The 14,499-nt window shown below is 34.5% G+C and overlaps 1 protein-coding gene across 2 annotated transcripts in view; it reads left to right on the top strand.

Annotated features, from left to right (window-relative positions):
• The window catches only part of LOC148955451 (SWI/SNF-related matrix-associated actin-dependent regulator of chromatin subfamily A containing DEAD/H box 1-like), a 53,613-nt gene that overhangs the window by 31,743 nt on the left and 7,371 nt on the right, over positions 1-14,499 (top strand). For both annotated transcript variants that reach the window (XM_089102313.1, XM_089102317.1), the window contains exons 10-12: positions 4,376-4,622; positions 8,969-9,110; positions 12,410-12,621. In XM_089102313.1, the coding sequence (XP_088958439.1) occupies positions 4,376-4,622; positions 8,969-9,110; positions 12,410-12,621 (601 nt within the window). The remainder of the gene's footprint in view (positions 1-4,375; positions 4,623-8,968; positions 9,111-12,409; positions 12,622-14,499) is intronic.

Here is a 14,499-nt window from a genome sequence, read left to right as displayed (position 1 = left end):
CTTCCCGTCTACATGGACTTGGCGAAGGGGTTGCGCTTAAACGGTTGAGAAACAACGAACAGGTAGGTAAAATGCTTCAATGTTTTGTAGAATTGATGCTACGAAAGAAGAAGTTAAAGCAGTGGGAGAGGCTGCACTTTCTAAATTCTACGGTGGAAAATCTACTGACAAGCTTGACAGTTACCGACACCGAGTTTTTAAATAGTAAGTAACTATATCTACAACTTTCGTTAATTTCCAAAATCTGCCCTTTACTTACGTAATAGAGTAATGCCCTTATTTCTAATCATATCTTTAAGAACTATATTGGATTGAGATTCAGAAAATTGCCATTGATGTTGAGAACTGAGACTTAAGAAAGACAGGCTGTACCCCATCCTCACGGATCTTCCAGGGCCATCAAAGAAAATTCTCACCGCCGTGAAGTGTGGCTGTAAGGAATCCTGTGATAGTGACCGGTGCAGCTGTCATCAAAATAGCATCGAATGCGACATTGCTTGCAAATACTGCAAAGGAACTAGTTGCTCTAATGCTCAGGTCCAAATCAAAGACGAAGAAGACATGTGAATAACTAAATAAATGTGATTAATCTCCAACCCTTTGTAATTTCAAATTATCTGTGATTTTTTGTTCCAATTAATAGCAATGATTTAGCTAGTTGTGAAAAGTTGTTTATTGGATTGTAAGAATTCGGGATAGTCACGTTTAGGGTGGAGTTTGGGGGGTGGGTGGTTAATTGACATGGAAACGATTTCTTTTCTGCATTAGCAGTCCAATTTTTTCCTGTATGAATTCAACTTCATGTAATGTTGCTCTCAGACCTATATCTACGCTTGATTTATGACCGGGAGGGGGGGGCTGAACTTGAGTGTTCAGAACCAAAAAAAGTTGCATATTCGTGATCTACATATCAGATTTACCTATTACCGACTTTCTATACTTGCAAATTAAGTTGTTTTTAAAGTCATGATTTTAGAACAAAAGGCGAAAAACGATCAAGTTTGCCTCGACCGATTTTGGGCGATTTTTTATATGTTGTAGAAAAAAAATTTCCGGTTCGAAAGGGACAAAAATCAAAACTATTGTGATTTTTTTTAGGTTAAACCTTAGACTGACTGTACTGATATTTCACCAAACCATAAAATAACAAATTGAAAAGTGGGCATCTCTTAAACCTTCTATAAAAACACTTTGCCTTGAGTTAGAGGAAATGAAACTTCAGAATGCCATAGACTCTTTGGAATGTGATATCATCGCCGTAACAGAAGTTCATTATAAGAAACATGCTTTACTAGAAATTCCTGGATATAAAATTTAATTTAACTTACATCCAAAAAGTACCCTTATGGTAAACAAAAGGGGGAGGGGGACTTTGCTCCGTTCATATGATCACTTTCTTCCCAGTTTAATTTTTAGATCTGGTGCTAGTAATCGTCATGAGCTCCTCCGGGTTAATAGTAAACAGATGCTTTTTCTTCATTTCAATTGGCTGTGTTTGTTTTGCCCATAATTAAAAAACAAAATTAAAAAAATAAATTTTGCAGAAATAGCACAATCTAGCGTCGACCTTGTCCAAGCCAAATGTTCTTTCTCGGTCATCTTTTGTGTAACTTTAATTACTTCTCTAAGAGTCCCCATCTAAGAAATAAGGATAACTTCCCTGCTTCAAAACTAGAAACGTCCCTTGATGCAATTTACATTAATATGAATACTTACTGTTGTCCAACCACCACTCTTGTCTCCATTGAGGTGGGACTATTATTTTGTATTGAAATGCAACCTAAAACTGAAGACAAACAGATGTACTCAACGTGTAGTTTTACTGACTAACCGATTACTATCTTTTGAGAATTTGATTTTCAATGAATTTTGTATTGGTGTACAGAATAGGGATTCCCTTGATGCTAAGGTTGAACTTTTCAAGCAAAACCATTGAAGGATTTTCAAAATGGCTCCCAGAAGAATAATATACTTCAAGAATTTTTTTTTTTAATTTTTTTTTTATTTTTTTATGGTTCTTAACAAGTTCTCTTCTAGGATCTTTATTGTTATTGATGTTATGTTCTATTCGAATAAATTGAATTAATTTGAAATTGAAGAAGCCTGATGTAATTCAGAAACTGAAGAGTGTGGTAGAGGGAGAAATTAAACTATTTAAACAGGGTGAATTGATTGAGGCATCTAAAATCAGTAAAAAAGAAAAGAAACTGCTGCAACCTTTTGTAAAACCAAAATTGCTAATCTTTATTAACACAATCACAAGAAATGATATGGTAACTTTAAACGTATGTGTGGGAAACAATTATGTGATATGAATTTTTGCTCTAATTGACTGAGCAGATTGACTAAATTTTGACTTTGCATTTTTATTCAATTGTACACCGTTCTCACATTGAAAAAAAGAACCTCGTAGTCTAATATTAAATTTGTCGAAGTAGCAAAATGAAAAAAAAATTATATTACAATTATAAGAACTTTTTGGAAATGTGCATTTGATGTTCCATCCTAATTTATATGTCTCTCTTTCTTCATTTAATATATTTTTCTGATTTTTTTTTTTTTATTATTATTATTATCATTATTATTATTATTCAATCCTAATTTTTAATCTCTTTTCTTTGTTTAAATATTTTTTTTGGAGTTTTATTTTAAGTTTCCTTCTAAATCCCCTATTTCATAAATGTCTCTTGATCCAGTGTCTTTTTTTTTTTTTTTTTTTTTTTTTTTGTATATGTACGTTTTTATCTTTTTTTTATGTGCTTTATAATAGTGTCTTATTTTTTTTTGTTGGCCCTTTACAAGCTGAGCTTCTTGGGCGTGTAAAAACCTTACGTTTGTATTTGTTTTATTTTTTTTTTGTATTAATAAATTGATTTATTGATTGATTGATGTTTCTCCGGTATTCTTCAAAGCTTTCCACTTGAAACAGCCTACTTCCGCTGCTAACATCATTAATATCTAGTTTAGGTGCTTACGCTGAACTGTGGAAGCAAGGCTTTGTCACACCAATAAAAAATATGGGCAATGGTGAAGGTTTTAAAGGAGTTCGACCTATTACCCTTAGCCCAGTTTCGCTAAGCTGTATGAGAAGTTCTAACAGATTGGCTTAAAAGGAAATTTATGCCGTTTGAGATGATAAACAGCTCGGAAATACTTAGTAAATCTTCTTGATGTCATATATACAGATTTGAAGTACCAAATAATTGCCTTCATACTATTCTAGTTGACTTTCCAGCATTCGATCTATTTCATCATAAAGTACTTATGGGTAAACTTCTAAATTGATTTCATTTTGATCTTTTACCCTTTAAGAATTACTGGATCCTTCCTGTAAAGACTATTGTTAATATGACGACACCAATATAGTTTTTGTTTAGCTTTCTACCTGTTTTTGTGGCTTGCGACCAGAAACCTTACTTGGCCCTTTACTGTTCCTTGTTATGATTACTGGTAATTGTGAAAGTCAACGCTAAATATCACGTTGATGATGTCTTGTTTCTTAATTTTGAAAGAAAAATATAAAAGTTGTGCATTTGATGTTCCCAATGACATTTCCAGTACATGTTGTTCTAGCAATATGAAAATTAACGAGAATAGATCCTTGGTTTTCACTTTTAATTAATTAAAAATGGGTTCTCAGTTCTCACCTCATTATTTCTCTATCTTTTTTAACTAAGGGAAGTAAACATAGAATTGAAGCAATTCAAAAAATAACTCTTAAGATAGTTTTAGCACAAATGCTAAAACTTTGTGATTATCCTTTAAGGAAGGCATGTTTAATCACCCTGAATGACAGACGTGAGGCCCTTTCCATTCGATTTTGTCGAAAGGCTTTATTTTCCACGGACGCAGGCGCTATCCCCCCCCCCCACCCACAACCCGATCAGGAGTCACCTTTCAAGCATAAAATGTTAAAAGGTCCCTAATATCCCTCCAATTCATTGCAAATGACATTAGAGGAATGTCGTATCCCCTTTTGTATCTAATACGGGTCGTGGTTTGTTCTTTACTAGGTTGCCCCAACTGGTGCAGTGCTAGCCATGCCATACCATTTTGGATAGCCATGATTAGCGCGAACTCCTTTATAAATTACTTACCGTGTTTCAGTTCCATATACTCTCTTAATTTTAATTTGGTTTTTCGTTTCTTCGTAATTATTGTATAATTCTAATTTTTATCGATTTATTACTTACTTTTAATACATATGTCTGAAATTGACCAATGGTCTTTTAATTTTACTTTATTAAATTTTTTATATATTTCGTAGTTTTTTTTTGTATTGTACGATAAACGCAAAATTAGCGACAGCCAAAGGCACCTACTGCATTTACACCTAAGCTGTAATCAGTATCAAACTGTAATAATAATTTTTTAGATCTACCAAAGAAAACGGAAAAAGTGATTCGAGTTTCAATGGCGGAGGATCAACAGAAACATTATTCTGAATTGGTAAACAAATTTTCGAAGCAGGTCAAAGAAAGAGGTAGTACTGTTATCGATGAAGAAATTGCGGATTTACAAGGTGTTGAAGAGGAAAAGCCCAAGAAGGGGATGTCGTCTGGTGGTCATATGCTGATGGACCTCAGGAAGCTCGCTAATCACCCTTTATTGCTCCGATACAAGTAAGTAGAATAAATAAGATCCTTTGTTTGCTGATGTGTCACCTGAATGTTGCCTTGTACTTTGGAACAGGGGCTTCCCGGGGAAGCTGAGGGGAGGGGCGCGCAGCCCCTTCAACTTTTTGCCATTCGGTAAAATTTTTGCCCAAGGCGAACATTTCCGCAGAAATTTTGCAAAATCGGCCAAAATTTAACAAAATTCTTGACATCTGCAGAAAATTCAGCATAAATCAGGTAGCGATTCGGTACCATTTACGAAGGTCCCCCCCAGCAATAAAATTAGCCTCAGGATCCATTGTTTTTTTTAGGAGGGGGGCGCAAAATAGGTTGATCCGATAAACTTGCGTTAGGAGCAAGTCTAATTAACGCAAACTTGAGTTAATGAAGTAAATTAAACTACTTCAGACGAAGCTAGGGGGGGGCGCTTGCCCCCCTCTGGATCCGCCATTGCTAAGGACGCCCCTGCTTTGGAATTCCTTTTCTTGTTTATGTTTTCTTTAAAATTGATGTTTATAAAAGTAAAATATGCCCACTTTAATAGCCTCTTATTATTTTCAATATTTGCTACGTTTCCTATTTTTAAAGGAATATGGCAAGGAAATCAAAGTTCAACAATACCTTCTGAAGCCTATTTTATTACGGAATTGAAATTTTATAAGAGTTATAGAACAAAGATAAAACTTTTGAGGCTGATAGATTCTAGATATCCGAATTTTTTTGGATTTGATGAAAACGCCTAACTTCAGTGTGTTTGTTAGGGTGTTTGTCCTTTGCATTTTCTGACATTTAGTTGAATTTCTCTTCTTATAAGGTTTAGAATTGTCCGCCCCACTTGTAAACAGAAGAAAAGGGGCCTTTTTTGTAATCTTCAATATGAATATAGAAATAAAGCAGGGGATAAGCAACGCTTGTTATTACTGTTGCTACTATAATTACTAATCAATTTTAAAAAAAAATTGGCTTTATTCTTCTTCTGTTTTTACTTGGAATCTCCATTCAGAGATTAGAGAGGCTGCTACGAAGGATTTTTTAAGTTGCGGCTTGTGTCCTTATGAAATGGAGGCTGATGTTGTTGTTTTTTTCAGTATACATCGTTAAACGTTCCTTCGAATACAATGAATATCAGTATAAAAAAAAAAAAAAAAAAAAAAAAATAATCCTAGCATCCATCTTAGTTCTTTATATATTTCAGCTTATCTTTTTTTTATAGAAAAAATAAGTTTTTTTTGACGAGGTACAGATATACAGACTTCTTGTTTCCTCACAAATACAGGGGTGAAAGAAGTCTATGAGTACAATTTAATATAATATTTCATATTTTCATTTGATTTTAAATATTATCGCTAGATTAGCGGAGGCAACATGTCTCGACTAGCAGGGGCATTCGACCAATATCAGCATTGAGAAAGAGCTCTTTTTCTGTTAATACTGAGGTTTCTACCACGTCTCTATCATTGTCAAAAACGACAGCTAACAGTGAAGAAAATTGAAAATGCTAGTAAATTTAATATTCCAATGTTTATCATGACTTGCGAATTGATGATGAACTAAAAGTATAATTCTAGTACATTAAACAAACAAAATTTAGTTTACGGGTAGAGAGTGATTAATGTTTTAAAAACCAAAAATTACCACGAATTAGAAGGACCTCTGTCCCCTCGATCCGCGCTAAACGTGCCGAAATATAATTTGTGCTTTACTTAAAACAAGAATGAATTTAAAAAATTGTAAGAATCCTATTTTATTTTATTTTTTATATGTCATTTTAAGTAAAGGGCAAACTATATTCTAGATCGCTTAGTGGGAGGTTGAGGAGGTGGGAACCCTGTTATGCGTAATGATGTTTGCTTATTTTGAGTTTTAAGTGGTCGTAACTCTCGTAAACAAAAGTCTTAATTTTTGGTTTACTTCCACTGCGCTTACGTTTAAATCCAAAATAAATATACTTATGCATAGTTACAAATATTTCCCATATCAAATACGTCCAAATTAACTATATCAAAGCTTCCGGACCCTAAACGAGGCACCTAATAGGAGGGGAGGTGGCTTTGGACCCAATCTTGATGACATCTCTAAGTTTTTACAATTTTCTGCCAGTTTTCATAGTATTTTTTCGTATAATCCGCCGGATTTTAATCCCGCTCTCCTGCCAAGACTCTCCGATATAGGTTCTTGTGTAGCCTATCTTCCAGCTCTAAACTGCAAGAGAGCTTTGTATATACCTCGGTCTAAAATGTTATGTACATTGCCATACTCGATTGACCTTTTTTTTTCTTTTATTGAGTGGATAAATGTACCTAGAGATGGCTACTCAATATATAATTTTTTTTACATTTAAATCTTCTTAATTTGCCTTGAATGGAGGAAGACCCTTCACATATTTAGTTCGGATCAGGGGGGCTTGCTTTCTTGTGCTTTGTTCAGATCATAGTGCTTAGTCAGGATTTTCATCCAGTCTGTTCTGTGTTTTCTCCAACCACGGCCTAGTTTGCAGGGAATCACCTTTAGATATGTGACTGATGTGGTCAACCTTAAAAATGTTGTAACCCTGCCGTATTCTCCGGAAACTAAAATGAAACCTCAAATTACAGACCAAGGAAACCGTTGATTTTGAGGGATTGTTCTCAGATACCTATGGACATCTTGTGTCACCGTGCGGAAGCATGTGTGCTGAAATATAACATAGAGCTATAACGATGTCATAAGACCTGCTTGGTTCTTCTAAATTCTATCTGATACCCGTACAGGACTTAAGGGCCAAATCTGTCAAAATGTGGCAGAAAATTGCGGAAAACTCTTTTTTGTTGCTGTATGATCGTATAGCACTAATCTTGATAAAGGTCAAATATTTTGAATCGATGTTAAAAGGAGTATAAATTTAACTAAATATTTTCCTCAAGCTCTCATTTTATTAAGCCTCTTGTAGCACAGTGGATTGGTGCTCTGCTTGGAAAAACGGGGTTTGATTCCAGCTACCCTAACATTGGGTGACAAGGTTGCTCTTTGTCCCGGTACAAAAGATCGCGGGATCTGGAACATCGGTTGGACGACCTATGCGTCATCACTGGATCTGGAGAAGTTTTATTCTTTTGTCTAAATTCACTGAGTTGACTAACCACGGATGCGGGTTGCTCTCTTCGGGTGTGTAGTAACGTTTTGAAAGAGAAGTGAATTTTTCAAGAGTTTTTTTTTCTATACTCTGATTATTTAAGACAAGTAAATATTTTCTTTTACTTCTCCCATCGGTTCTCAAAATGCAACAAATAAAAATGTCGCTTTTTCGAAAATAGATTCGTTATTGGGGACTTCTGAAAACAGGTAACAAATAAAACATTGGAAATGGAAAAACACCAGAAGCCAAATACAGTGTAGGCTAAAGAGGATCAAAATTGCTAGTTGACCTATATCAGCTTACCAAGGCCATAACAGACAAACAGTTTGTGGTGGTTGTCAGGAACTTTTAAACAATTTAAACTTGGGCCAGAATGAAGATAGTGAAGGAGGGGCATTTTTTAGCGTTTTTGTCTAATATTGCTTAGTGCTGCTACAAGTCTGCTGCAATAATAGTCATAGAAATAGAATATTGATTGATCAATACTGAAAGAGTAATAAGATATGCATTAACATTGACAAGTTTAATAGTGTCACAAATTAATGCTTCAGCATTGACATCAAAATTCTCATAGAATGAAAGCTAGCCATTCGTTGTCCTCGCCCTTTCAGAATTTTAAATGAAATATAACGCAAAATAGTCCCAAAATTCTTTATATTTATTGCTTGCATTTTAATTCTTCAATTTATATTTAAAAAGTTCATTATGATTTAGACTTCGTTTAAAAGTGATCATGCAATCTCTTCAAAACCTAAGTACAAATCTCATGCTTGAAAAAACGAGTCATTATGACCTTAAGACTCCTCCAGGAGATCCTTATTCGGCTGTCAAATTTAAATACTGAAAGTGCCCCATAAATTCTACCTAAAAAATTACCTGATAGCATTGTGAATATTATTTGTCAAAACGACACTGTGTATTTTTTCATCAGTGTCATCGAAATGATGCTGTGTATTTTCTAGATCTCTTTCTTAGTTAAACGATCAAAAATCAACCCTTCCCCCAATAAGCTTCAAACTCCTGTTTTTGCTCTTGTCTTGGATGTCGAAAAAGTGAGAGATGCCTTTGTATTGGGCATGGTGATATTTTAAGGTGAAGAGTTAGGTGTATATAGCCTACGTGTTTATTTTTCCTTTTTCAAATATATAGTTTTTTTTTTATAGAATAAAGCAGTGTTCTGTACGAGGCCCAAAGCTACCAAAGACAATATTTTTTGTTAGTTTAGTTTTTCTTTTAGATACATAGACACCATCTTGAAGAAGATGGCACACGAACTAATGAAGGAGCCTATACATGCTGAGGCACGTGAAGATTATATTTTGGAAGACTTAAAAAGCATGTCCGACTTTGAATTGCACAATACCTGCTATATGTATCCAGTAAGTGCATTTTTAATTTGTATCTACTGACATTTTTCCTGAACATGTATAATTGAATTTAATACATGATAATCTGGATAGGTTAAAATTTTTCTTTATCTGTAGTCTTATTGAAATCGTTTTTCACTTTGCTTCTTGTGAGAAATTAGCGATACACTGCAAATTCTGAGAGCAAGCTGCTTCTTCGATTATATAGCGAAAAATTTGGAATCGGACATCGAAGAATTTAAAATTTGAAACGAAAAACATAGAGGGGGGATAACGATTTTTTTCGATTTTTAGTGTAGAAATAAAAAACTCGTGTCTTTCAAAATGAGGGAGGAGGAGGGAGCTTTTTTTTGCTTTTGTGTAATGGAGATACCAACGAGTTTTTTATTTTCAACGGTGGGGGTAATTGAAAGAGGGAGGGGGGGGGGTATTAAAAAAATAAAGGTTTTTTCCATATGAAATAACTTAACTTTGCTGGTTTTGATATTAGCGTACAAATGACATAGTAGAAAAAAAAACACTTGTTATCTTCGGTATCAGATATTCGGTATGTCGATGCGTGTTATCAGAGTTTGAAATCAGACATGAGTGCAAACAACAATTTTGTCCTTGGTTGGATTTGGTTTTTCGGTAGGGTTTATGATTCTCATAAATATATATATATATATATATATATATATATATATATATATATATATATATATATGTTTCGAAACGGCAGTTTATGTTCTGCCCTAAACATATACAGCCAAGGGGAAAATAGTTAAAGTTGAACTATTTCAACTTCTTCTTTTCTTATACATCCAATCCAACTACAATTCAAAATATGCTTTAAACAAAACTTGACTCCTTCTGGCGAATAAATTAAAAGAAGATAATATCTTCTGAATTAAAATTAGAAATGTTGTTTAAACTTAAAATGAACAGAAGCTATCCTCTTAGAGAGGTGGCCTCTGCCACCTCTCTAAGCTCTCACTTTTCACTAAAGTTTTGAGAAATTATAGATTATATTTATACGCATTGGTTAAACTCTATTATAACAACGCTCCTACTTTAATTGAAAAAACTTTTTTTACGTTTAATTCATGTTCTTTTTTAATTTTATATCCAAGTTTATCTTATATTAGGAAGCTTTCTCCCCCCTCAACTCCCCGCTATTTACGCTGAAGTTTAAATTTTGCATAGCAATAGTCTGGAAATGATAATCACCCCTTAAAAAGCGCAACCTCTAAGACATTTCTGAAATGGAGTTTTAGGGTAAAAATGCTAAGAAGAATCTTCTAGGGGTAGTTTTTAAATTTTGTGAGGGTGGGGGGTTATTGGAAAAATATTATTTATGGAGTAAAGACGCCTCTCCCCTTCTGTGCAGAAAAATATATCAATATAATCCTCTTTTTTTCACGCTCAAAATATTTTGTAATAAGGTGAGAGCTTGTACACCATCAGCATTCATATTGAAATTGTTCTAATATTTTACTCCGATTAAATGTAAATTAGGGTAAAATCCACTGTCGAAGGACCTTAACCCAAAAGTTGGAAAATCGGGGTCTAAAAAACTGAGGAAAATAGGGGTCTTAAATCAAGTTTTAAAATTGGGACCTAAAAACTTGGCGTTTTGAGGCCTTGGGCACCCCCTCCTCCTCCCCAAAAAAATCCAACAATTTACTTCCTAATAACTGGTGTGTAGTATGCAGCTCTGTATAACCATTAGTATTTCTGTCCAAGATTTCATTTGCTTAGGCTTTCAATATGTTTAGGGACGGGTGCGCTTCTTTATGGTAGCACGGCCTTTGAAATCGGGAAGCTTAATAAATTCTTTTTTGATAACTCTTGATTTATTGTCAGAATTGTGATTGGATAATATTTTGGTGGCGATGATCTAAATTATTATTTTGAAGCACAAAATGGCAAAATCACCACTTTGCTGTGGTGCAATCTCTTGTATTACTTAAAAGGTCACTGGAACGTTCTATTCTATCTTCAAATATTCTACGACAACTGAATAGATGCATCACCCCGTGAAAAAAAACATGTATTTGTGATCATTCTTCCGGGGAAAATACGAAATTTCATATTTTTGTAAGCTGGGGCTTCAAAGCTCTGCTCCAATGTCCTTAAAAACTATAAATTTTATGGTGCAAGCTTCATCAAGATCGGACCTACTATTTTTCCTTTTCTGTAAATTCATGAACATTTCAGTAGGCTACTTATTTCTGTAGGTAATTTAAGATGAATGAATTTTATATATTTGGAATCAGCATGAAAAGTAGATTCTTTTATGTATATTTACTCTCAAAATCTCTTTTTATGGAGTTTTAGTTTCAATTAGCCCTTTTTTATTTCGTTAGCCCTGTACTTTTAATTTGTCACAATGACCTGTTTGACCTTACTGGTGTTTTATACTCATGTAGGAATCTCTTTAAAGATGAAAGTGACATTGATAGTCTTTTTATTCCTTTAACTATGTCCGGAACTTGTTTTTCGATGGCTTGGAGAGCCTCCTATAAGAAAAGTATAAACAATTGAGGGCTGACAGAGGTAAGCATTTTTTTTTTTTTTTTTTTTTTTTTTAATAAACCTACCTCCTGTCCTCTCAGTGACGACAAATTTTAAATTCAAAATACATCTAAGTTTAACTTTAGACGTCATCTACTCTTTTTATTAAATAGCAGCCGAACTGGACACACTTCAAGTCACCATCAGGTAAGCATTTAATCCATAAGACAAAGGTCAGCTTGCTTCAAGTTATTAATGATTTGAACGCTTCTTTTGGAACTCTCCGTAGTCCAGTTAATGGAGTTTTATCAGCTTCATTTTATCTTCGGCCGTTAATGTTAGTGAAAGCAAATAAGCAGCCTAGGATAATTTTGCTCTCAGGAAAAGTGTTAATGTGTCAATTAGGATAAAGCTGGATTTCCCATTGCTAAGCAACAGAGAGTCGTACAGAGTCCCCACAGAGACCATTTGAAGAACAGAAAAAATTGTACTAATTGGCAGATCTCCAAAATTGTGGTGTTTCTTACGGAATATGATCTCGCTTTGACGTTGTGACTCCACGGTGAATATCCTGTATACCCAAAAACCATTCATGGATCTGCCCAAGTGCGTTTTGTATTGTCAGATTTGAGTAAAGTCAAACACATATGGCTTTATGGGTTTGACTGGGTTTTGAGTAAAGTCATATGGCTTTATATGCTTTTCGTTATTTTTTACTATCGCTAAAGAGTAAATTTTGTGTTTTCTATGGCTTGTGTATTTTATTTATTTTTTTATCACCAATAACATATTTTATTGTAATTTTGACTTTTTAGACTATCAAAAATTTCATCCTATCAACGGAAGATATTGCTATCTCTGGGAAATTTGCACAATTGGATGTTTTGCTACCGAGCATGAAGGAAGAAGAATCTAGAGTCCTTCTTTTCTCGCAGTTTGTCATAATGCTTGACATCCTAGAAGTATATTTGAAGTCCAGAAAATATAAATACCTCCGTTTAGATGGATCCACGCCAGTCTCCGAAAGGTAAGTAATCATTTACCAAGGTTTCGCCCTTATCTTCGTTTCCTTACTTTAAACTCTTGTCTCTTTCTAGCTTGGAATTTCGGTGGTTTTTCTGTATTGTAGTAAGATTATAGACAGCAGATAAAGGTCGCCTTTTCAAGGAGATTTGGACTCTAAGGTGCCTGTGAGAAGTTCAGCTGCTAAATAAAATAATTCCATTAAAAAAAAAAAAAAAAAAAAAAAAAAAAAAAAAAAAAAAAAACGGAGAATATTGACAAAGAGTATACAATCCTGTATTCGATCATGATCAAAATCATAAGTGTGTTTCTAGTGGAATTTTTATTATCGTCTAGTGGAAAGAAAATATTCAAGGGTTATTTTTCTTTTTGCGTTTGTATACGTGTTTGAGAATAGAGAATCTATTAAGTACATCTTTGTGTGAAGTTTGTAAAATTGGTTCTTGAACAATAACTAGATTTACGTTGTCCAACGTAATGTTTTGCAGCAATCTTTTGTTGACTTCACTGGCCAAAGTGTTCTACGGGCAATGCTTTGGTTATGTTGTTTTGCTATTGATAAGAGGCTTTAGTTGCCGATCCCTCAGAATTTTTAAATGGTTTGTTCTAAGAAGAATGTTTTCTTTAAAGAAAAATAAATAAATAGTATAAAAGTGGAAATCCTAAATATGGTCTCAAAATGCGCTGTTTGTGCTTAAAACCAACACTTTATTGTACATCGCTAGACTACTACTAACAACTCACCGCAGCACCAAGCCGCCTGAGGCTAACACAGCTACACACGCTCCTCCATCCCAATCTATTCAAAGCCTCCCTTTTTACACCCTCCCAGGAAGTTCTCATTTCCTTTAAATCTTTCTTTATGACGTCCTCTCGCCCCGGACGAGGACGACCTGCTTTTCGTTTAGCGATTTACGGTTGGCCAAAAAGAACAATCTTCGGTAATCTGTCATCTCTCGTCCGCACAATTTATCCTAGCCGCCTCAATCTTTCTTTTACTGTAGTCTTAGAAGGCGGTATTCAACTCCAATGTTCGTAATTCCTATTATTTGAAATTCTGTCATTTAGCCGGGTGCCTAGAACGATCCTTAAGCAATTTCTCTAGAAAACATCTAGCGAATCTTCATGTGCTTTTTGAAGCACCCATGCTTCAGAGCCATATTTGACTACTAACAAAACTGTAGCTTCTAATATTCTAATCTTGGTTTGCAGACTTATCTTCCTATTCTTCTAAACTTTTTTTGATTGTGAGAAAACACCCTGGGCCTTGGCTATTCTTCTTTTAACATCTTCACTTCTCCCACCATCTTTACTAATAATACTACCAAGGTAAGTTAAGCTGTCTATTTGATCAACCTTTTTGTTTCCAAGTGTAACCTTTTCATCTTCACTTATTCCTAGCTTTAATGCCAGTATTCTTAGCATTACTTTACAAACTAATTTTAGGACCCTGAACTCGCAAAACCTCTAAAAGTTCATTCATTTTGCTCACACTTTCCTCTAGGATGCTTAAATCATCAGCATAATCCAATTCCAGGAGACTTTCCTCCCCATTTGATTCCGTGGTCTCCCATTGCCTTTCCTGTGCTCCTTAATACAAAGTCCATCAAAATAATCCATATAAAGGGGATAGAACACAATCCTGCTTAACTCCTGATTTAATACAAAACCAGCTGCGCACCTCTTTTCCTATCTTAACCGCAGCAGTGTTATTCTCGTACACAGCACTGATCACTTTAATGTATTTGTCGGGTGTACCATACAAGGATAAGACCTATGCTAAAGCTTTTCTATCAACAGAATCGAACGCTTGCTCATAGTCTATAAAATTGAGGATCTAAGGTATTTGACAACTCAGGGACTTCTTAATTATTAACTTAAG

This window comes from Artemia sp. Qi Xiang Cuo, chromosome 2 (genome assembly GCF_049724085.1).
Source record: "Artemia sp. Qi Xiang Cuo chromosome 2, ASM4972408v1, whole genome shotgun sequence".
Lineage (NCBI taxonomy): Eukaryota > Metazoa > Arthropoda > Branchiopoda > Anostraca > Artemiidae > Artemia > Artemia sp. Qi Xiang Cuo.
This window is presented reverse-complemented; position numbering and strand designations above follow the sequence as displayed.